This window comes from Myxine glutinosa, chromosome 8, assembly GCF_964187855.1.
Source record: "Myxine glutinosa chromosome 8, kmMyxGlut1.1, whole genome shotgun sequence".
Classification (NCBI taxonomy): Eukaryota; Metazoa; Chordata; class Myxini; order Myxiniformes; family Myxinidae; genus Myxine; species Myxine glutinosa.
Window position 1 is genome coordinate 109,070,032 of NC_136268.1, and position 23,466 is coordinate 109,093,497.

The 23,466-nt window shown below is 47.2% G+C and overlaps 1 protein-coding gene across 9 annotated transcripts in view; it reads left to right on the plus strand.

Moving 5' to 3' along the window:
* The first annotated feature begins 2,007 nt into the window (after positions 1-2,007).
* The window catches only part of LOC137432833 (calmodulin-regulated spectrin-associated protein 2), a 40,072-nt gene continuing 18,613 nt past the window's right edge, over positions 2,008-23,466 (plus strand). For 2 of the 9 annotated variants that reach the window (XM_068125074.2, XM_068125075.2), the window contains exons 1-4: positions 2,189-2,491; positions 8,782-9,029; positions 13,327-13,488; positions 20,144-20,204. In XM_068125074.2, coding sequence (XP_067981175.2) covers positions 2,374-2,491; positions 8,782-9,029; positions 13,327-13,488; positions 20,144-20,204 — 589 coding nt within the window. In that variant the 5' untranslated portion in view covers positions 2,189-2,373. Of the gene's footprint in view, positions 2,492-8,454; positions 8,600-8,781; positions 9,030-13,326; positions 13,489-20,143; positions 20,205-23,466 lie in introns of those variants that run through there. The other 7 variants (XM_078783664.1, XM_078783665.1, XM_078783663.1 and 4 more) reach the window with 6 other exon arrangements.

The window sequence follows — 23,466 nt, forward strand, 5'->3', positions numbered from 1 at the left end:
AAAGACTGACGTTAGATTACTCCGATATCCGAAAAGCTCGCCAGCTTACATAGACATACTCATCCAAGTCAGTGAACATGTTAGATGGCGCCACAATACAACTCTATAATAGAGTTGTATGTGGCGCCATCTAACATGTTCACTTTTAGTTCTTAAGCCACCCACCCCCCCACCCCCCTCAGAAATTAATCAGGTCACCGCAACAAATCTCAGACTGAGATATAGAATATAGAATATAGATATAGAATAGACTGACGTCACTTTCGGCACTGGGTTCTGTGGGTTGATTATCGGCGGGAAATTCCAACTGACATAGTTTCGGTTTGTGGAAAGTGCATGCCTTTTCATATATTTTTTGTGTACACTCGTGGTGGATGATATGTTTTAGTTTTTGAGTTATTTTTATAGACAGATAAACGGTGTAGCACAATGCATAATTTGGAAAATCATACCAGTGTTGTTTCACTAAAAAAAGTACAAGTCTAATAATAAAATATTGAAAAATATATGATTTTTTTTCGATAATTGATTTTTATAATAATTAATCTAAAACAAAATGCTTCATATTATTTTTTATTTAGACGGTACACATCGGACGTATATTTAGTCGTCAACCGCACATCGATAGCTAGTATAGAAGTCCAGATACACGTGCAACAATGTACCCCACCAAATGGGCATTTTCGAGCTGGGTGGTTTCAAAGATGGCGTCCATCCGGGCACTAAGCTACCGTTCTCAGATGTCCATCACACCTTTTCTGACACTTGAGACATTGGTCTAATGGAAAATCATAATGAGAATTACTCCCCCCACGGAGCATTCACTTCAAAAAATGGCCGGTTGGCTCAAGGACCACTAGCTCGGCTTCACGCCGTTGAAACCAAAGCTTTCAGAATCATTGGAATCTCCCGTGATTAAGCTAACTCCGAGGGCCTTTCACTCACTCACCGCAGGCAGGGTGATGGTCTTTCTGTCTTCTACAGACTCCTCTCCGGCCTTGCTCCCCCAGCTCTCTCTGTGCTCTGTCCCCCAAATATTCCTACAGGTCGCACAAGATCTGCCAGCAACCCTCTGATGGTTAAACTGCCAAAATCTAGACTCTCTGCTCACCTTCACTCTTTCATTCCCCTTTTCTCCCGCCTCTGGAACAAACTACCCCACTCCCTTCAATCCCACTCCTCCCTCCAGGTCTTTACAACAGTTGTTCACCACCATCTCTTATCATCCCCCCATCCAAAACCTTGATCTTTTCTACCCCCGCTAATTCACCCCAGATACACTTTTTTGAAATTCCAACTTCTTTCCTGGAGATCCTTGCAGTGTCCATATGTTTTATACCTCTCCCACCTCCCCCCAAGCCCTCTCCCTCTCACATTTCTCTCGATGTCCTTGCTCTCAAATGTTGTGTTTGTGTCCTTCCCCCTCTCTCCCCATCTTGTCTAGGCCTACCGCTCCCCTTATTTTGTGTTTTATGTGTCGGTTTGACTTTTTGTGTGATTAATGTTAGCTCTTTCACGAGCCTCGATCTTGTATCCCCCCCCCCCCAAAAAAAAAAGACACTTAAGACCCAAAAGCCTCTGAAGACACGGAAGACCCAAAAGTCCCTGAAGACCCAAAACACCTCAAAGACCTAAAATAACCTTTAATGCCCAGAGGATCCAAAAGACCCTGAAGACCCAAATGGCCCTGAAGACCCAAAACACCATGAAGACCCAAAAGACACCGAAATGGTCAAAGATCATAAGATGCCTACCCCTCTGAAACGACGTGTGGTGAGGTGTGCGGGGCGTGCATTGTGCGGGGCGTGCATTTCAACATGTTGATTTACTCACGCTAGTCGTATTAACTCTCCTCAAGCCACCATATCCTCCGCGTGTTGTGTGAACAATATTAAGAATTAAAACAAATCCTTATCGTTTCCATTTCGTATTTTCCTTTCTAACGATCTTATTGGTTCTGGCTATCACATGCGAAGAAGAGGCGTAGCGTGGTTGCGCATGCGCAGCGTTGGCACGGATCAGCGCATGCGCAGTACGTGGCTGTGTTGGGAAGCCAGGAAGGTTTTGTTTGTTTTTATTTTTTTTAATACTCTCGCAAATCTATTTGTCCGTTTTGTTTATTTCAACATGTTGATTTACTTCATTTTCCCAATTATGTCGAGTTAATAAAAGTTAATAAAACAACGACGTTTCCTGATGGATGTTGTTGGTGAAAGTCATAGAGAAATTTCTGATCCGGCTGAGGGGAAAAGAGGGATCTGAGCAGGAATTTAAGATTTCATCGCAGGATGTATAGAAATCGAGACGAATAAACAATCTCCTCACGTTTGAGCGTAATGATTGAGGTTTGACTTTGCTGAGTGCGAGGAAATAATGGAAAAAGGATTGCGAGAAGATGGGGACGGCAGAGGATCTGCGATGGAATACGAGCCAGCACGAGCCAAGCTTGCGGCCAGTCTGACATGGCTCCACAAAAAACTCGATGGGCCAGGTGAGCTGGGATTCCTGGGGCGGGGGATGTTTCTGGTAGCCTGGTTTGGGGATGGGCTGCCTCCTGTTAGCCGCGTTGATGATGGGCTGCCTCCTGTTAGCCGGGTTGATCATGATGATGGGCTGCCTCCTGTTAGTGTTAGCCAGGTTGATGATGGGCTACCTCCTGTTAGCCGGGTTGATGATGGGCTGCCTCCTGTTAGCCGGGTTGATCATGATGATGGGCTGCCTCCTGTTAGCCGGGTTGATGATGGGTTGCCTCCTGTTAGCCGGGTTGATCATGATGATGGGCTGCCTCCTGTTAGCCGGGTTGATGATGGGCTGCCTCCTGTTAGCCGGGTTGATCATGATGATGGGCTGCCTCCTGTTAGCCGGGTTGATGATGAGCTGCCTCCTGTTAGCCGCGTTGATGATGAGCTGCCTCCTGTTAGCCGGGTTGATCATGATGATGGGCTGCCTCCTGTTAGCCGGGTTGATGATGGGCTGCCTCCTGTTAGCCGGGTTGATGATGGGCTGCCTCCTGTTAGCTGGGTTGATGATGGGCTGCCTCCTGTTAGCCGGGTTGATGATGGGCTGCCTCCTGTTAGCCGGGTTGATGATGGGCTGCCTCCTGTTAGCCGGGTTGATGAGCTGCCTCATGTTAGCCGGGTTGATGAGCTGCCTCATGTTAGCCGGGTTGATCATGATGATGGGCTGCCTCCTGTTAGCTGGGTTGATGATGGGCTGCCTCCTGTTAGCCGGGTTGATGATGGGCTGTCTCCTGTTAGCCGGGTTGATGATGGGCTGCCTCCTGTTAGCCGGGTTGATGATGGGCTGCCTCCTGTTAGCCGGGTTGATGATGGGCTGCCTCCTGTTAGTCGGGTTGATGATGGGCTGCCTCCTGTTAGCCGGGTTGATGAGCTGCCTCATGTTAGCCGGGTTGATCATGATGATGGGCTGCCTCCTGTTAGCTGGGTTGATGATGGGCTGCCTCCTGTTAGCCGGGTTGATGATGGGCTGTCTCCTGTTAGCCGGGTTGATGATGGGCTGCCTCCTGTTAGTCGGGTTGATGATGAGCTGTCTCCTGTTAGCCGGGTTGATGATGGGCTGTCTCCTGTTAGCCGGGTTGATGATGGGCTGTCTCCTGTTAGCTGGGTTGATGATGGGCTGCCTCCTGTTAGCCGGGTTGATGATGGGCTGTCTCCTGTTAGCCGGGTTGATGATGGGCTGTCTCCTGTTAGCTGGGTTGATGATGGGCTGCCTCCTGTTAGCCGGGTTGATGATGGGCTGCCTCCTGTTAGCCGGGTTGATGATGGGCTGCCTCCTGTTAGCCGGGTTGATGATGGGCTGTCTCCTGTTAGCCGGGTTGATGATGGGCTGCCTCCTGTTAGCCGGGTTGATGATGGGCTGCCTCCTGTTAGCCGGGTTGATGATGGGCTGCCTCCTGTTAGCCGGGTTGATGATGGGCTGCCTCCTGTTAGCCGGGTTGATGATGGGCTGCCTACTGTTAGCCGGGTTGATGATGGGCTGCCTCCTGTTAGTGTTAGCCGGGTTAATGGGCTGCCGCCTGTTAGCCGGGTTGATGATGGGCTGCCTCCTGTTAGCCGGGTTGATGGGCTGCCTCCTGTTAGCCGGGTTGATGATGGGCTGCCTTCTGTTTGCCGGGTTGATGATGGGCTGCCTCCTGTTTGCCGGGTTGATGATGGGCTGCCTCCTGTTTGCCGGGTTGATGATGGGCTGCCTCCTGTTAGTCGGGTTGATGATGGGCTGCCTCCTGTTATCTGTGATTTGTGATTGTGTTACTCATGTTACTTGGGTTTGGTGATGGGCTGCCTCTTGTTACCTGGGTTTGGTGATGGGCTGCCTCTTGTTACCTGGGTTTGCTGATGAGCTGCCTCCTGTTAGCTGGGTTTAGCGATGGGCTGCCTTCTGTTACCTGGGTTTAGCGATGGGCTGCCTCCTATTACTTGGGTGTCATGATGGGGTTCCCCTTGTTACCCGAGCTTGGCAATGGGCTGCTGCCTGTTGCCTGGTTTGGCGATGGGCTGCCCCCTGTTGTCCCAGTATAGTAATGGGCTGCCTCCTGTTACCTGGATTTGGTGATGGGCTGCCTCTAGTTACCTGGATTTGGTGATGGGCTGCCTCTTGTTACCTGGGTTTGCTGATGAGCTGCCTCCTGTTAGCTGGGTTTAGCGATGGGCTGCCTTCTGTTACCTGGGTTTAGCGATGGGCTGCCTCCTATTACTTGGGTGTCATGATGGGGTTCCCCTTGTTACCCGAGCTTGGCAATGGGCTGCTGCCTGTTGCCTGGTTTGGCGATGGGCTGCCCCCTGTTGTCCCAGTATAGTAATGGGCTGCCTCCTGTTACCTGGATTTGGTGATGGGCTGCCTCTAGTTACCTGGATTTGGTGATGGGCTGCCTCTAGTTACCTGGATTTGGTGATGGGTTGCCTCTAGTTACCTGGATTTGGTGATGGGCTGCCTCTTGTGAGCTGGATTTGGTGATGTGATGGGCTGCCCCTTGTTACCTGGGTTTGCTGATGGGCTCCCTCCTGTTAGCTGGGTTTGTCAATGGGCTGCCTCCTGTTACCTGGATTTGGTGATGGGCTGCTTGTTACCTGGATTTGGTGATGGGCTGCTTGTTACCTGGATTTGGTGATGGGCTGCTTGTTACCTGGATTTGGTGATGGGCTGCTTGTTACCTGAATTTGGTGATGGGCTGCCTCTTACCTGGGTTTGCTGATGGGCTGCCTCCTGTTAGCTGGGTTTAGCGATGGGCTTGTGTTACCTGGGTTTGGTGATGGGCTGCCTCATTACTTGGGTGTCATGATGGGCTTCCCCCTATTACCTGAGCTTGGCAATGGGCTGCTTTTAGTTACCTGGATTTGGTGATTGGCTGCCTCTAGTTACCTGGATTTGGTGATGGGCTGCCTCCTGTTACCTGGATTTGGTGATGGGCTGCCTCATGTTAGCTGGGTTTGGTGATGAGCTGCCTTCTCTCCTGTTACTCGGGTTCGTTGATGAGCTGCTTGCTGTTATTTTGGTTTGTTGATTTGGCTACCCTTTGTTACCTGAGTTTGGTAATGAGCTGCTGCTTGTTGCCCGGGTTTGGTGATGGGCTGCCTCGTGTTAGCTGCGTTTGGTGATGGGCTGCCTCCCTGTTGGCTGGGATTGATGGGTCTGCATTATTTTGGCTGGGATTGATGGGTCTGCATTATTTTGGCTGGGATTGATGGGTCTGCATTATTTTGGCTGGGATTTATGGGTCTGCGTCCTTTTGGCTGGGATTGATGGGGTCTGCATCCTGTGGGCTGGGATTGGTGGGATCTATGATCTGTGGGCTGGGATTGGTGGGATCTATGATCTGTGGGCTGGGATTGATGGGATCTGCCTTCTGTGGGTTGGGATTGATGGGGTGTGCCTCCTGTGGGCTGGGATAGGTGGAGGTTTGGGAGTGCTGCCTTTGGTTGGCCTGGATTGGCAAGCTGGAGAAATATAAGATTTTAACAATGGCAACATGGCATAAAATGTAGTTTATGATTACTGTTTGCTCGAAACACAGTGCCTCAAGTTAATAAAATAAATAAAATATTCAGAGTCTTGCATTACTGTCGAATGGGATCTTTTCAAGATGAGGCGAGTGGGTTTCGTGCATTCTTGCGATGTGGAGTGATAAATCGGGAGTTGCAAGGAACTTTGGCACAAGAGCAGGCCTGTTGGCCCATCAGCCAGCATGCTTACACCTTAACATTCATTCAAATCAACAGTTTATCCACTTAATTTCACTGGAGGTGAAGGGGTGGAACGGTCTACACATGTCCACAATAACCATCCACACCGAAGTTGTGAATAATAAGTAACGGTCCTATGTACCCAGAGGTACCCTATTACTTGCATCCTCCCAGCTAGACATCCTTCCACTCGCTCTCTCCTTCCCATCACTAAACAGTTTTTCAATACCGTTAATTACTCTGTGAGGTCATGTCTGACTGTTTTTATTCTTCATTTTTGGTTCTCGATACGTCCAGAGTCTCAGCTGTGAATATCATTATTGAATGAATGATCGTTTTAAGGCCATTTTCCCCGCTAGAGCGGGGGTTAGTCTTGCGGGCCCCATGGCAATCATGGTTCCCTGTTTGAGGCAATGTTTTTATGGCCGGATGCCCTTCCTGACACCAACCCTTGGTCGCCTCTTACGGTGCGCAGGGATACGGTGTACCTATTCTAAGCCGGGGTACACACCGGGATCATTCATCCCAGAAAGCTGGTGCTCAATTTGCCGACCTCGGAAGGATCACAGGCTGAGTCAACCCCCCTGGTATTAATTCAGCGATCGACCGGGATTCGAACCTAGGATCCCAAGCCGGCACCCTAACCGCTAAGCCAACACCAGGATATTATTGGCAAATTAATTTAAGTACACTATTTCATGGGTTAGGTTGAGACGTATAGTTTGAGGGAACAAGGTAGGAGGAAAAGAGGTAGATTGTGGTTGAGATGGGAGGATTGTGTGAAGAGGAATATAAGTAAGGTGGGGATGGATGGACAGAGCGGAGTGGAGGAGTATCGTGGTCAAGGCAGGGCAGGAGCTTCGTGCCATCGGACCTCACCCCTTATAAAGGGAAGAGGAGGACAATTTTTTTTTGTCATGGATACGAAACCCTGATTTTTTTTGATTTTTTTTAAAATTTGAATTCCCAGCGTGAAGATCCAATTTTGTTTGCAAGTAGAGCATGTCGCATTGATATGGAAAACTGGCGCATAAGCAGTCGTGGAAAAGGAACTGAATGCTGTGTGCCATATTTATACCTCCATGGAATGCTGGTTTGGCCTAGTTTTTTTTTGTAAAGGTGGTGTGTTGCCAATCGCAATCTCTGGGCTGGTTTAACATGCTTCCCTGATTCTTTGCATTGTTGGTCGTGTCTGTGTAGCAGATTCGTTATGCTGCGGCACCACCGATGAACCACTGGTTTCGGTACCCGATACGTCGAACTGAGTACACCTTTGTTGTTAATTTTGTAGTTTTGGAAAGGATGCACATTCATAATGATTTGTAGCTGCATTTGTGTCCGACGGTCTTGCACGCTGATGAAGACAAAAATCGAGATGGCAGTGTTTGTTTAAGCACACTGCGACGTGCTACGTTGAGTTGGCATTTCCTGATTGTAAAGGAGTCTTCGTTTGTGTTCGACGTCTGTTGGGACTGGCGTGGAAGGTTTTGCACTAGTGTCGGCTGGCATCATGTTGCCAAGTAACATGTAACAGGTATGTCACACGCCAGTCGAGCAAGCTTGTAATTGTACGATCCTGCGTGTATGCCAAACAAAATGCTTGCTTCCTGAAACGTGCACGTGGTGCTTCTTGCTTGCTTGGACGACCTGGTCCGTCCAATGTTGCGTGTAGACAAAGCCATTGTTTGTTCGTTTGTTTTCTCCTCTTGGCAGATCTCGAGGCTGACTTTGCCTCGACGCAAGTGAACTGCACAATGTGGATTAACCTCAAAGTTGAGGACTTGAAGTGTGCTTAGAAACACTTGCCCACTGTTATCGGAGTGCTAGCAATACGAGTTCGGCTGTTTTTTGGTTTGCAGCTTCATTTGAACCTTTCTCTATGTCGTTGTAATTCCACCGCATTCATATTCGGCTGGTGCTCTTTGATAGACATAGTTTCAACTATGTACCAACTTAAGGTCTGATTTAAACAAAAATTTTTTTTTTTACATAATTGGCTTTAATTCTATGTATTTATTAATTCTCTCCTTTCTGAAAAATTTGAAACGGTGTTTATTGAACTTTTTTGAACACTCGCAATATGACTTTGAAAATGTGTCCCGCAGTTGGATTGCGAATGACCTCCGCTTGTCGCTCTTCCAAAACAATAACCTCTTGGATTCGAGCCCAAACACACACACAATTGTTGTGTACTATCCGCGCCGCCCCTTTTATTTTAACCGAAAAATACAACTTGTTTGGGCCTCGGTAGTCTGAGTCGAGGGTGTGGGGGGCTCGCATCTCTGGTTTCACTCGGTTGCATTCTTTGTTTGAACGAGGTGCTTGAACCGCTGATGGCAGCAATGTGGCTTTGGTGATGTGCTCGCTCCAACGTAATTCAGGATATGCCTCCAAATCTGGTAACTTGTACATTGTAATTACCTTTAGGTTTGGTAATCTCAAAAGCGCCGATAAACATCGAGTTTCATAGGTGTGCAAATATGATCCCTGACGGCAATGGAGAGGCTTTTAAGGTACTTTAGTTTTTCTTTCGCCACAGAGTAATTTGGGCACTAATTATACCCATAATCCTTTGTTACAGATGTCCTTTTGGAGCCGTTCGTGGCCGAGGGCAGCGGAAGCGAATTGCACCCAGAGCTAGCTGAGACTCTTGCATCTGGGGAACTCTACAACCGGGTCCTGTGCCGGTGGTTGCATCCTTCGGGACTCCCAGCTGTGGGTGGTCATTGGGCTGTGATCCAGGCGCTGGCACGTCGGGGACTCTACGTCGTGGACAATGAAGAGACACCGGTGACTGAGAACGACTTGCTGGAATTACCTCTGCACGCGGTGAGATTGGAACTCGATGTCGTCACTCGTTTTTAACCGATAATCCTGATGAGGATCTCTACCTGCCATGACCGTCTGGACTTCACTAGTTGTTGTTGTTGTTGTTGTTGTTGTTGTATAGCCCAGGACGATTCTCTCGAACAAGCCCACGGCACGGAGACAGCTGGTCAATCTCGCAGGAGTGACCCAGAGAAACGCCCCCTCACCCCCCACATCCAGGCTCGTGTACCCCCCACCTTCATGAAGTCAGGGCCGTGAGAGAAGAGAAAGAGGGAGGGAGGGAGAAAGAAAGAGAGAGAGAGAGAGACACACACACAAGAGGGAAAGGGCCAGTCCATGGGGACAGATGGGCACCGTGACCGCTCTTCCCTGACGAATCCGGGCAGCAGGGAAAAATGGGGAAGATTTGGCCCCTGACTTGCGTTGGGGGGGGGGGGGGGGTACAACCACCGTGAAGAAGTATCCCCGATAGTTGTGGACTGCACTAGTTGTATCGCTTGGTGTTTAGTTAAACCTTTTAAATGGATTCGCCAAGCTGGTCTGTTGGCTACCCCGTTAAGAGCTAGTAAAAACCTGCTGTGACTTGAACCCTGGTGTGACTCCCTGTGACGAACGTAATCGGCAGGTTGGCACAATATACAGGTATGGCATTCCTGGTATCTGCATTAATAATTGAAGACTGCTTTGTCCACTCGACTCCACTGGGCCGTATAACAACGCTCACCAAACGAGCTATTTGTTTGCTATGGTTATTGGTCTCGAGAACGAAATGGACTTATGAAGTGGGAAGGATTGGGTTTAATGGCTGCAGACGTTTAGTAATGATCTTTTATCTCTGGCTTCCTCTGAACTGGTTTAGATGGCTGGATATCAAGGGTTAAAATATCCTCGTAGGGGATTGTGGGAAGCTTTAATCCACCAGCGTTTGTATTGTGTGCTATTTTCCGTGTGTCGAGGGGTTTTGTATCCATGAACAGAGCGAACGGAGCATTTTCCATTTTGAACCCCACATACGAATGGATCGTTGAGTAATCACGTCGACGTCGATGTTTGACCTGACAACGTGGGCACATGTTTGGTGGTACATGTGAGTGCTGAGCTCGTGATGTTGAAATTCCACGTTCAAACCCCGACGTGCTGTTTGTCTACCGTCTGCCATCTGCCGTGCGTGTCCCCGTACGTTATGCATTAATTTCTCCATCACTGTTTGTACGAGGTGATAAGAAAACACCTGCTCTGACATGCACCTGGTCTTCAGATTCCCTGAAAAATCTTTGTAAATATTTTATTATTTGTCATTGTGCGGCAAGCCTGAGCAACACGCAATTTGAATACACCACAAAGGGTTCATACGTGTACAACAAAAATGGTGTAAAGTGCAGTCTGCAAGGGGGTTTGTAGATGGAGGTTTAGCTCCTTAACTTCCGTGCATGATACAGTTCGAGGGAAACAAAACGTGTTTAATCCCTGCATACGTGTTTGAGCAGGCCAATAAAAAAAATTTGTCGGCCCAGAAAATGTGTTGGGCCATGAGGGTTGCGGTCAGTTCCGTTTTATATAATTTGAACCTTGCAGGAGATTAAATGTTTTGAGTTGAGCTGGACGTGCAGTGTGTTTTAACAGGTGGTTGCATCGTGTCGAGTTGCAACACCTTTGTCTATTTCCTCGGTGCGCCCTGCATCATGTTTGCTGTTTCTCAATCATTCTATGCCACGTTGATATCCTGCGTGCCTGAATGAAATGAATTTTCCTTTGCAAATGAGAGTAATCTTTTTTTTGTAAAATGACAACTCCACAGTTTGAGGGAAGTTATTGAATTTGTGACAAAAGTCTGTGCAGTGGTGAACGTAACATGATTTGCAAATTGCGAGTATGGGGTAGGCACGGTTGAGGCAGTCTCCATTGATGAGGACGAACAGAGATGGACAGGTGTGGACAAGGATCTATGAATGGGATCCTTTTTCTCAAAGGTCAAGACCTCTGACTGTTCCCCAAGTCACCTGTTGAGTTGCTCTGCAAAGGAAAAGTGGTTTCAAAATCACAAGGATGTGAGGTTTGCTGCAGTTACGAATCAACATTTGATTTATCTTCAATACGAGAGAGCTGTTTTTAGTCTCCATCTCCCCTCCTCCATCTCTTCCATAACCCATCTCTCCATCTCCCCCTTCCACATCTCTCCATATTCTCCCCCCCCCCCCATCTCTCCATATCCCCCTTCCACATCTCTCCATATTCTCCCCCCCCCCCCCATCTCTCCATCTCCCCTCCCCCATCTCTTCCATAACCCATCTCTCCATATCCCCCTACCCCATCTCTCCATCGTCCCCTACCCCATCTCTCCATATCCCCCTACCCAATCTCTCCATATCCCCCTACCCAATCTCTCCATATTCCCCTACCCAATCTCTCCATATCCCCCTACCCAATCTCTGCATATTCCCCTACCCAATCTCTCCATATCCCCCTACCCAATCTCTCCATATCCCCCTACCCAATCTCTCCATATCCCCCTACCCAATCTCTCCATATTCCCCTACCCAATCTCTCCATATCCCCCTACCCAATCTCTCCATCTCCCCCTACCCAATCTCTCCATATCCCCCTACCCAATCTCTCCATATCCCCCTACCCAATCTCTCCATATTCCCCTACCCAATCTCTCCATATCCCCCTACCCAATCTCTCCATATCCCCCTACCCAATCTCTCCATATCCCCTTACCCCATCTCTCCATATCCCCCTACCCAATCTCTGCATATCCCCCTACCCAATCTCTCCATATCCCCCTCCCCCATCTCTCCATATCCCCCTCCCCCATCTCTCCATATCCCCATCCCCCATCTCTCCATATCCCCCTCCCCCATCTCTCCATATCCCCCTCCCCCATCTCTCCATATCCCCCTACCCCATCTCTCCATATCCCCCTACCCCATCTCTCCATATCCCCCTCCCCCATCTCTCCATATCCCCCTCCCCCATCTCTCCATATCCCCCTCCCCCATCTCTCCATATCCCCCTCCCCCATCTCTCCATATCCCCCTCCCCCATCTCTCCATATCCCCCTCCCCCATCTCTCCATATCCCCCTCCCCCATCTCTCCATATCCCCCTCCCCCATCTCTCCATATCCCCCTCCCCCATCTCTCCATATCCCCCTACCCCATCTCTCCATATCCCCCTCCCCCATCTCTCCATATCCCCCTCCCCCATCTCTCCATATCCCCCTCCCCCATCTCTCCATATCCCCCTCCCCCATCTCTCCATATCCCCCTCCCCCATCTCTCCATATCCCCCTCCGCCATCTCTCCATATCCCCCTCCGCCATCTCTCCATATCCCCCTCCGCCATCTCTCCATATCCCCCTCCGCCATCTCTCCATATCCCCCTCCCCCATCTCTCCATATCCCCCTCCGCCATCTCTCCATATCCCCCTCCCCCATCTCTCCATATCCCCCTCCCCCATCTCTCCATATCCCCCTCCCCCATCTCTCCATATCCCCCTCCCCCATCTCTCTCTCTCCACATTATGCATTTACTCTCTCTCATCATCATCAAACTGATTGATCTCTCCGTAATTATTTATTTTGTTTTTTTCTCACCTTTCACTTTAAACTGCTTTTTCCCTTTTCCATGCTGAACTTTGACATATCTAAGTTTCTCTACCCCAAGTGTGCTGCATTTTATCGCTAGTTTTGGGTTATCCAAGTCTGCACATACTGTGCAAGTAAGATATGGTGTCTCTAATGAGAGAACATCGGGAACACTTTGACTTTGAAAGGTGTGTGTGTGTGTGTGTGTGTGTGTGTGTGTGTGTGTGTGTGTGTGTGTGTGTGTGTGTGTGTGTGTGTGTGTGTGTGTGTGTGTGTGTGTGTGTGTGTGTGTGTGTGTGTGTGTGTGTGTGTGTGTGTACCTACGTACACACAGTATAGTATGTACTGTATTGTGTTGAGAAAAAAACCGAAACATTGAATCGTCTCCAGTGTTTGCTCATCGAAGGTGGCATGTGATGGGCCATGCATGATGGAGTTTGGTTTCCTCGAGTTCGTAGAGAGGGAATTTGTTTATCAATTATGCCATTCTGGAGCACCCCCTTCCTCAGACGTTGGATTATATTGATCATCAAGGAGGTGGATTCAGTCGCCATCATAATTCCAATTTTTTTTTTTTTTTTTTTTTTTTGTTCCCGGATTCTGCCATCCAGTGGTTCGTGTGTCTATCCATAAGTTACTGAATTATGAAGTAACGTGAGGGTTAACCCTCACACTGATTTCCCCCCTCCTCCCCACACTTGTTTTTAGGACTCTCACATGGCCATGCTTGACTCTCTCATACTGGCATGTTCTGTTGAGCGGATGAGTGTGGAGCAGGCGGTGGCAGCTACTCGTCGTATATCTCCTCTTACTCCCGGCCGAGACCTTCCTTACGACCTCGAGGGGGCCATGTTGCTCTGGATCAACAAGGTGCCCATATGGATGTAGTACTTGATCTCGGCTGGTAAAGCAGTTCGAGTAATTCCTCCCTTCATCTATTGTGCTCCCTCTTCGCGTTCATTACAAGCCATCTCTCGGGTTACCGTAACTAGTAACCTCATTAACCAAAATGAAAGTTATTCGTGCTGCCATAAATCGACTGCAATGAATTCCATTTTAAAGTCTTGAATTTTGAGATTATTTTCCCCCATATAATGAGAATTTTATTTAAATGCTCGAATATTGCTTGTAAGGTTATCTACTGCAAGTAATCATACCTGCACCGAAGTCTGTACTTTGTTAACTTTGTTAATTTGAGGCTCAACTGATGAGACATGCACATTAAATTATATAAGCCTGTCAGGCATTGGAATTGTGTGTAGCTTTAACTGGATCCACAAACCTCCTGTGATTGTCAGAGCTATATTTACTCGACCAACTTGGAGTCTCTTTGGGCTAGAGAAGGATGGAGAGGCTATAAATGAAGGAACTGTTATTGATAAGATGCGGTAGCAAAAACAATTACATGTAGTGAAATGTTAAAAAATATTCTTTATCAACACTAGGAATTTTAAAAGTTTGATGAGCTTGAAGTTGAAGTACATAGTGAAGAGTATGATAGTTGCAGAATGTGAGGCCTGGTTTTCTGAGAGAAATTGGAGGACAGGATTAGAAGGCTACAAGGTGTATCGGTGTGATGGGAAAGGGAGAATTGGAGGTATCGCAATTTGGGTAAAGCACAACATTGTATCGCGAGGAAGGGATTTTTTTTTAAATTATTTATTTATTTATTTATTTTTGTATACTGAATCGAGGCTCGTGAAAGAGCTAACATTTATTTCACAAACAAATCAACCAGACAAACAAAATATACAAAAAGAGGGAGTGGAAGACAAGATGGGGAGAGAAGGGGAAGCACACAACCACAACATTTGAGAGCAGGGAGAAGTGTGGGAGGGAGAGGGCTTGGGGGCAGGAGGCGTGGGAAGGGGAGGGGGGAGGGGGGGGAGAGGTATAAAACACAAGGGGACCGAAATTAGCGGGGGTAGAAAAGATCAAGGTTTTGGATGGGGGAGGATAAGAGATGGTGGTGAACAGCTGTTTTAAAGACCTGGAGGGTGGAGTGGGATTGAAGAGAGTGAGGGAGTTTGTTCCAGAGGCGGGAGAAAAGAGGAATGAAGGAGTGAAGGTGAGCATAAAGTCTTGATTTTGGCAGTTTAACCATAAGAGGGTTGCAGGCAGATCTTGTGCGACCTGTAGGAATATTTGGGGGACAGAGCCCAGAGAGGGCTGGGGGGGCAAGGCCAGAGAGGAGTCGGTAGAAGATGGAAAGACCACCAACCTGCCTGTGGTGAGTGAGTGAAAGGCCCTTGGAGTTAGCTTCATCGCGGGAGATTCCAATGATTCTGAACGCTTTGGTTTCAACAGCATGAAGACGGGCTAGGTGTGAGGCAGGAGCACCAGACCAGAGGGGAGAGCAGTATTCCATAGAGCTGCAGATGAAAGCCTTGTATGTGGTGAGGAGCTCAGGTGTGCCAAGGAAGGACTTTGCACGACGGAGGATGCCCAGTCGGCGACTGGCTTTGGAGGCCAGATTTGAAATGTGGTTTTCCCAGGAAAGATCATGGCAAATAGTGAGACCCAAAAGCTTGAGTGACAGAACTTCTTGGAGAGGATTATTCAGAAAGTGGATGGGAGGGTTGTCCAGTCGGTCTTTTCGGAGAGACATCGTAAGAGTGTGAGATTTATCAGGATTGAAAGACATGTTCCATTTGTTTGCCCAGTCTGTGATTTTGTCCAGGTCTGCAGAGAGTGAGGAGGCTGCAGACTGCCGATCTGAGGGATGAGGAATGGAGCGACAGAGAGTAGAGTCGTCAGCAAAGAGATAGAGAGGATTTTCAAGAGAGTCAGAGAGATCATTGATGAAGACCAGAAAAAGCACAGGGCCCAGAACACTACCTTGGGGAACTCCAGCCTGAACAGGAAGAGGAGATGAGAGAAACCCATTCAGGGCCACACGTTGACTACGACCAGAGAGTAAGTCCGCCAGCCATGCGTGGAGATTTCCATGGATACCAAAGGAGGAGAGTTTGGTGAGCAGAGCAGGGTGCCAGACCGTATCGAAGGCACGTGAAATGTCAAGGGAGACAGCTCTAATTTCCTGTTTGGCGTTGAGGACCTCCATCCATTGTTGAGAAAGCAGAAGCAGCATGTCCAGAGTAGAGTGACCAGGTCTGAAACCAAATTGATGATCAGAGATCAAGCCATTGGAGAAGAGGAAAGATTTCATATCTGAAGCAATGATGGATTCCATGACTTTGCTGATAATTGGGAGAAGGCTGATTGGTCTGTAGTTGCTGGGATCTGTTTTTGCACCTGTTTTGTGCAAAGCGGTGATGTTGGCTGATTTCCAAGCAGATGGCAGATGACCTTGAGCAAAAGAGAGGGTGAAGAGAACAGAAAAAGGGAGTGAAAGAGCGGAAGAACATGATTTTAGGACCCGTGGGCTGATGCCGTCAGGACCATTTGCAGAATCAGAGTCGAGGGTTGACAAACTTTTTCACCTTGTCAGGAGGAAAGGACACAGAGTCCAGGAGCAGCTGGGTACGACTGGGTACACTGGGTACAGTGGGTACAGAGAGGGATGGGTTTGGGACACAAGATTTAGAGGCAAACACAGAGTTGAGGCATTCAGCTTTTTCACGTGCGGAGTCAGCCGTTAAGCCGTTTGAGGTGAGGGAGGGGATGGAGGGGGAACAAACACCAGAAACAGATTTGACCAGACGCCACCAGGATTTGGAAGAGGGAGACAGATAAGAGAGTTCGGTCTTGAGAACGGTGAGATATTGTTTCCTGGCTCTCCTGAGGGTGGACACACACTTGTTTCGGGCGTTGTGAAAGGAAATGAGATTTCCTTCTGTTGGATTTGCTTTCCAGGAGACGAAAGCAAGTTGTTTCAGGGCAACAGCCTCACCACAAGATTCCGTGTACCATGGACGGGAGGAAGGGTATGACAACTGAAGACGAGATGGGATAAATCTGTGCATGAGAGAGAGCAATTTACTTTGAAAGAATTCCCAGGATGAGTTGATGTCAGAGGCGGTAGAGATGGGAGACCAGTCCAGATGATTGATGGCTGCTTGAAGACCGTGCCAGTTGGCCTGAGTGAAATGCCAGACTCGTCGACGCTGAGGAGGCTCTCTGAGAATGGTCAGAGAGATGTCCACTTTGACAAGCACATGATCAGATGAGCCGATTGGAGCAGAAGAAGAGCAGCAGACATTTTCAGGGAAGTTTGTCATAACCAAATCCAGAAGAGAAGATGCTCCGTTGACTGAGATCCGGGTCGGGAAATTGACAGATTGTGTCAGTCCCAGTGAGTCGCAGAAGTCCTTTGCTGAAGTGCCATGGCTGGTGAGAGAGGTACCCACACCCAGCCAACTGGCATGGTGACAATTGAAATCACCACATATGAGGAAGAGAGAGTTGGGATGGGTAGATAGAAGTTGGTCCATATTATCAGACAGCGAGATGTAGATGGAGTCATCGCTGTTTGGTGGACGGTACAACACACATATGAACAAAAGGTGGGAGTGAAGGGGAAGCCGTAGCCAAAGGTATTCCTGGGGGTGAGGTGGAGAGAGGGCAGTGGAGGGCGAGTGAGGAAGAGAGTTTTTTATAAAGATAGCAACCCCACCTCCAGGACGAGGCTCAGGTCTATCATACCGGAGGAGGGAGTAACCTGGGAGAGATACCAAGGCATCAGAGACATCCATTGATGACAAGGCATCAGATGACATTAACGAGGGAATTGATAGAGAGGATTCTGTGCAGATGGAGATTATAGATATTTTATGGGGCTCCTGGTGTAAGGGAAGAGCAGGCAAGAAGAGTTCAGTAAGGCATGTGGTAAGGGAAGAGTATTGATTTTGGGGGATTTTAACTTGCCAGGAATAGATTGGGTCCAGGAACACTGCAACAGGGAAAGGGCAGAGCTGATGAGGATTTCCTAGATCTAGTCCAGGATTGCTTTTTAACCGAGTTTGTAGATCAGCCCACGATGGAAGGGGAAAGGGGGGTGGGGGGGGGGGGGCGCAGTGTTAAACTTCCTTTAAAGTAACAATCCCAATATGGTGGAGGTTGGGGAGCATTTAGGATCAAGATATTAAATCTTCAGATCAAGCTTCAGATATTAAATCTTTCCTCTTCTCCAATGGCTTGATCTCTGATCATCAATTTGGTTTCAGACCTGGTCACTCTACTCTGGACATGCTGCTTCTGCTTTCTCAACAATGGATGGAGGTCCTCAACGCCAAACAGGAAATTAGAGCTGTCTCCCTTGACATTTCACGTGCCTTCGATACGGTCTGGCACCCTGCTCTGCTCACCAAACTCTCCTCCTTTGGTATCCATGGAAATCTCCACGCATGGCTGGCGGACTTCCTCTCTGGTCGTAGTCAACGTGTGGCCCTGAATGGGTTTCTCTCATCTCCTCTTCCTGTTCAGGCTGGAGTTCCCCAAGGTAGTGTTCTGGGCCCTGTGCTTTTTCTAGTCTTCATCAATGATCTCTCTGACTCTCTTGAAAATCCTCTCTATCTCTTTGCTGACGACTCTACTCTCTGTCGCTCCATTCCTCATCCCTCAGATCGGCAGTCTGCAGCCTCCTCACTCTCTGCAGACCTGGACAAAATCACAGACTGGTCAAATATGTGGAACATGTCTTTCAATCCTGACAAATCTCACACTCTTACAAAGTCTCTCCGAAAGGACCGACTGGACAACCCTCCCATCTACTTTCTCAACAATCCTCTCCAAGAAGTTCTGTCGCTCAAGCTTTTGGGTCTCACTATCTGCCATGATCTTTCTTGGGAAAACCACATTTCCAAGCTGGCCTCCAAAGCCAGTCGCCGACTGGGCATCCTCCGTCGTGCGAAGTCCTTCCTTGGCACACCTGAGCTCCTCACCACATACAAGGCTTTCATCCACAGCTCAATGGAATACTGTTCCCCCCTCTGGGCTGGTGCTCCTGCCTCACACCTTGCTCGGCTTCACGCTGTTGAGGCCAAAGCCTTCAGAATCATTGGAATCTCCTGCGATGTAGTCAACACCGAGGGCCTTTCACTCACTCACCGCAGGCAGGTTGGTGGTCTTTCTGTCTTCTACCGACTCCTCTCCGGCCCTGCTCCCCCAGCTCTCTCTGTGCTCTGTCCCCCCAATATTCCTTCAGGTCGTACAAGATCTGCCTGCAACCCTCTTATGGTTAAACTGCCAAAGTCGAGGCTCTCTGCTCACCTTCACTCTTTCATGCCCCTTTTCTCCCGCCTCTGGAACAAACTCCCCCACTCCCTTCAATCCCACTCCTCCCTCCAGGTCTTTAAAACAGCTGTTCACCACCATCTCTTATCTTCCCCCATCGAAAACCTTGATCTATTCTACCCCCGGTAATTCACCCCAGAGTCCTTGCAGTGTTCATATGTTTTATTCCTCTCCCACCTCCCCCCCAAGTCCTCCCGATGTCCCTGCTCTCAAATGTTGTGTTTGTGTCCTTCCCCCTCTTCCCCCTCTCTTTTGTGTCCTTCCTCCTCTCTCCACATCTTGTCTGCCGCTCCCCTTGTTTTTTGTGTTTTGTGTGTCGGTTTGTCTTATTGTGTGATTAATGTTAGCTCTTTCACGAGCCTCGATCTTGTATCCAAAACAAAACAAAACAAAACAAAACAAAACAAACAAAAAAAAAAAAAAAAAAAAAAAAAAAAGCCATAACATCGTGTGTGCAAGAATTGTGTTAAGGGCTAGAGTGCAGGATAGTAGAGCAAGGTTATTAGATTTCAGGAAGGCAAGCCTTGAGGTTAAGAGGAGAGAGTTAGGTACTGCATATTGGGATAAACTAACAGTAGGGTAATCAGCATAGATAAATGGGAAACCTTGAAGGAGCTATTGTGCTGTGTACAGAGTAACTATAGGGTGTCCCACAAGTCCCTTTACCCCCATGTTAACATTGTTTTTTTTTTGTTTTTTGCTGTTCCAGGTAAATTGGGGTAAGGGTTTTTGAAGATTATGTGAGATAAGAGTGGAGGAAGTTAAGAAGCAGCTTTGAAAGCAAAGCAAAGACAAGATAAAGCTCCAGGAACAGCTAAGATGCATCCAAGAGTAATGACTGGGGTGTTGGAGCAGATAAGTGAGGTGGTAATGGATATCTTTAATGGATCATTGGAGTCAGGGCATGTACCAGAGGATTGGAAAGTAGTAAATGTAACAGTTATTTAAGAGAATTCAGAGAATAATTGGGGAACTTTCGATCTGTTAGTTTGGAAACAGTGGATAGGTTTAAAATTTAGTTGAAGCAGTACCTGGACGCTTTTCAGATAACGGAGTACATTGATATTTTTACAAATGGTAGGTAGCTGAGATATGAACCACCCCTCCCTTCCTCGGTTAATGTTTAAGTTGATAAACTGTCAGATTGAATAAATGCTGTGTTGATGTAGCACCGGCTTTGTTTTGTGGGCCAAATCACCTCCTCCACCATCAAAGTTCCTCGTGTATCCTCGAACCACCATCTTGCTTCGGTACTTAATTGCCATTACTTTTTGAAGAGATTTGAGCATTCGATTGCTTTGGATATCCCTTGTGGTTGTCTGTTTTGCAGGCAGTTAAGAAAGTGAAAGAGTTTGAAAAGGACAAGAGCCTGGGAGATGTGCCACAGGCAAGTAAACCACTGGTGTCATGGAGCTGCACGGAGAATGATTCATTGTTTGCTTTGTCTTGTTCTTTCTGCCCTACTTTTAACACAGTGCAATTTCACTTCCTGTCTTTCCAACTGCTGATAAAATCAAAATTAACTCCTTTTAGTTTCCTCTATATCCAGATATAAGGCTCTCAGTGGGGCTTGAACATAAATCACATGCAGGACAAACATATTGGCAGACATTGTACTCAAAAGTGAATTGCAAGGACGTTGGTAAACAATGGACAAATACATATTACACTCTTGACACAAATATTGAGCAACAATAGCTTTGATGCTTGTATTGTTTCTCTGGTTGAAGAGAGACCAGCACATTCACCTTGCTGTAGATGCCATAAACAAATATGTCAGCGGGAGCCACGGTTACGTTTTTATGCAAAAAAACATTGCAGTCTGAAATGAGCATGCAAGTTGGCAACAACAATCAAGACAGGTTTACAATGGCAGAAATGGCTTTTGAAGTGTACCATAACACTTGCGTGACCACCATTGACCCGATTACAAGCTTGTGCACCTCTTGCCATTAACCAAAGACTATACAGCCAACCAGATCCAATTTGTCATTCGAGAGACTCGAGATGCCACCCGAGGATGGCCCAAGCATGTTCAATGAACATAAATCGATGTCCCAATATAAATATTCGCCTCTGTGTAAGTTATTTTGCACTCTGAAGCAGGTCCTCTTCAAGTATTTGCCTGTATTTGGCTCCATTAATTGTTCCCTCTATCCTTGCATGTCTCCCAGTCCTTGCTGCTGAAAAGCATCCCATAGCATGATGCTGCCACCACCATGCTTCACAATAGGGATGGTGTTAGATTGATGATTAGCTGTGCTTGGTTTCTGCCAGACAAAGCACTTCGCATTCAGGCAAAAGAGTTCCATTTTCGTCTAATCAGACCACAGAATCTTTTGTCTCATGCTCTTAGAGTCTTTCATGTGCATTTTTGCAAACTCTCGGTGGACTGTCATGTGCCTTTTTCTCAGGAGTGGCTTCCGTCTGGCCAATCTCCCATAAAGCCTATATTTGTGAAATGCTGCAGAGATTGTTGTCCTTCTGGGAGGTTCTCCCATCTCAGCCAAGGAACTCTGTAGTTTTGTCAGTGGTCATTGGGTTCTTGGTCACCTATCTGACCAAGGTCCTTCTTGTCCGGTTGCTCAGTTTAGTCAGAGAGCCATCTCTAGGAAGAGTCTGGGTAGTTCTATATTATTTCCATTTCCTGTTAATGGATATTATTTCTATTTCCTGTGCTCTTGGGAACTTTCAACACTCTAGAAATTATTTTATCCCCTTCCCCATATCTATGCCTCCTCACAATGCTATATCGGAGTTCTACGGACAGTTCCTTGGACTTCATGGTAGAGTTTCTGCTCTGACATGCAATGTCAACTGTGGGACCTCATAGAAAGGTGTTTCTTTCTAAATCATGTCCAATCAATTGAATTGACCACAGATGAACTCCATTCAAATTAGAGATCTCAAGGATGATCAAAGGAAATTGGATGCACCTGAGCTCAATTTGGAGGGGTTGAATACCTGTTGACTCGAGACATTTCAGCTTTTCATTTTATATTATTTTGAAGAAAAAATTCCACTGACATTATGGGGTATTATTATGTGGAGATCAGTGACAAAAAAAATCTCAATTAAATCCATTTTAAATTCAGGCTGTTGCACAACAAAATGTGAAAATGTCAAGGGGTGTGAATACTTTCTGAAGGCACTGTATACAAAGATCATGATATGGAAGATGATCGTCTCTAACAAATGTAACCAGGTATTACAAAAGAGTCGCAAGAGATGTCATTATCCAATGTACCTACTGACAAAGGTAGTCGACCAGGTGAATTGATGTGAGTGCATGATTGAACAGAAGTAAAATGAGATCCAAAACCCCCCAATATTGGAGTAAAAGATACTAAAGTAGTTTGAGCATTGTGCATGAGATGGTGGGTTGACCTGTGCATGTATAGTTATTCTTCTGTGATTGTAACATCATATTTCGTCATGATTAACAGACCAGACATTATCAGTCACAGCTAACTAGAAAGTCCAAAACAAGGCGAAGACATTCCATGGGGGTCCAAGGAACTCAAACCAACCCATTGTTGTAACAATGCCACTCTGATGGCCTCAGTAATGCAACCAAAAGTGGCTGCACGGACCACCATCCATGCATGTCCATGGCAGTACAACCACTTTGACACTGCACCTGTTGATAGATCAGCCTCCCATAACATTAACAATGGGTTCGGGATCCTATACTACCAGGCGGCCATGACCTGTGACGTGTTTATTTCCGGTACCCTTCAGAGAGGCTGAATTAATCAGATTCCACAGAAAGTACCAGTCAGGAAGGACACAGGACAGCTGAAACGGAAAGTAGCAGAATATAATAGAAATAAAAAGAAGAAGAAATGGGGAAATGAAAAGGAAGAAGAAAAAGAAGAAGAGGGATGGGGAAAAAAGAGCATAAACCACGACCCAAGATGACACAGAAACCAAAATAACCAGCTCTTTGCTCTGAAACAAAACATGAGAATCCAGTTTATTCACTGTGCAAGTGGAACTGGAAGGGGTAAACAAATCCGTGTCAAGGCAACAGGAGGTGCCTCTCATGCTATTGGTGGTAGACCGCCGGCCAAGGCTGACGAGCACTACTTGTCCCGGTTTGAAATAAGAGTTGTCCTTCTCTTAGTCAGACGGCAAATCAAAGCTAATGAGTTCCACCTACCTGGAGCAACCACCTGGATTTGAGATCCAGACACCCACCTTTCTCACCTCTGCATTTGGTTAGAAATTCTTTCTTAAAAGTGAATACTTTCTGAAGGCACTGTATGTCCAGAGAGATGGCCCCGAACTCATGTCTGACATATATATTATACTAGTATAAAGCCTCGCAAATGTGACGGGTTGGAACAGTTTATTCGACCGCGCAGCCTCGTGAGCATGCCAACGTCTGAAGTCTCAGCCTAGTGTCAGGCATGCTTGTATTTTCTTTATTTATTGACATGATGACATTATTAGAGACTGGATGTAAATGAACACTCGTTTTACTCTGTGCACGTTGCATATCACGTGCAGCGAATTTCACCTCCGTGCCTTGTATTTGTTTTTGTTTTTAATGCTGCTGCACACACTGCCTTTGAGGCTCGGTTTGCAAGCTTCAGTCCAATATGTCCAATTGAATAATTCCAATAGAAGAGACGTGGGAAATGTTTTTCG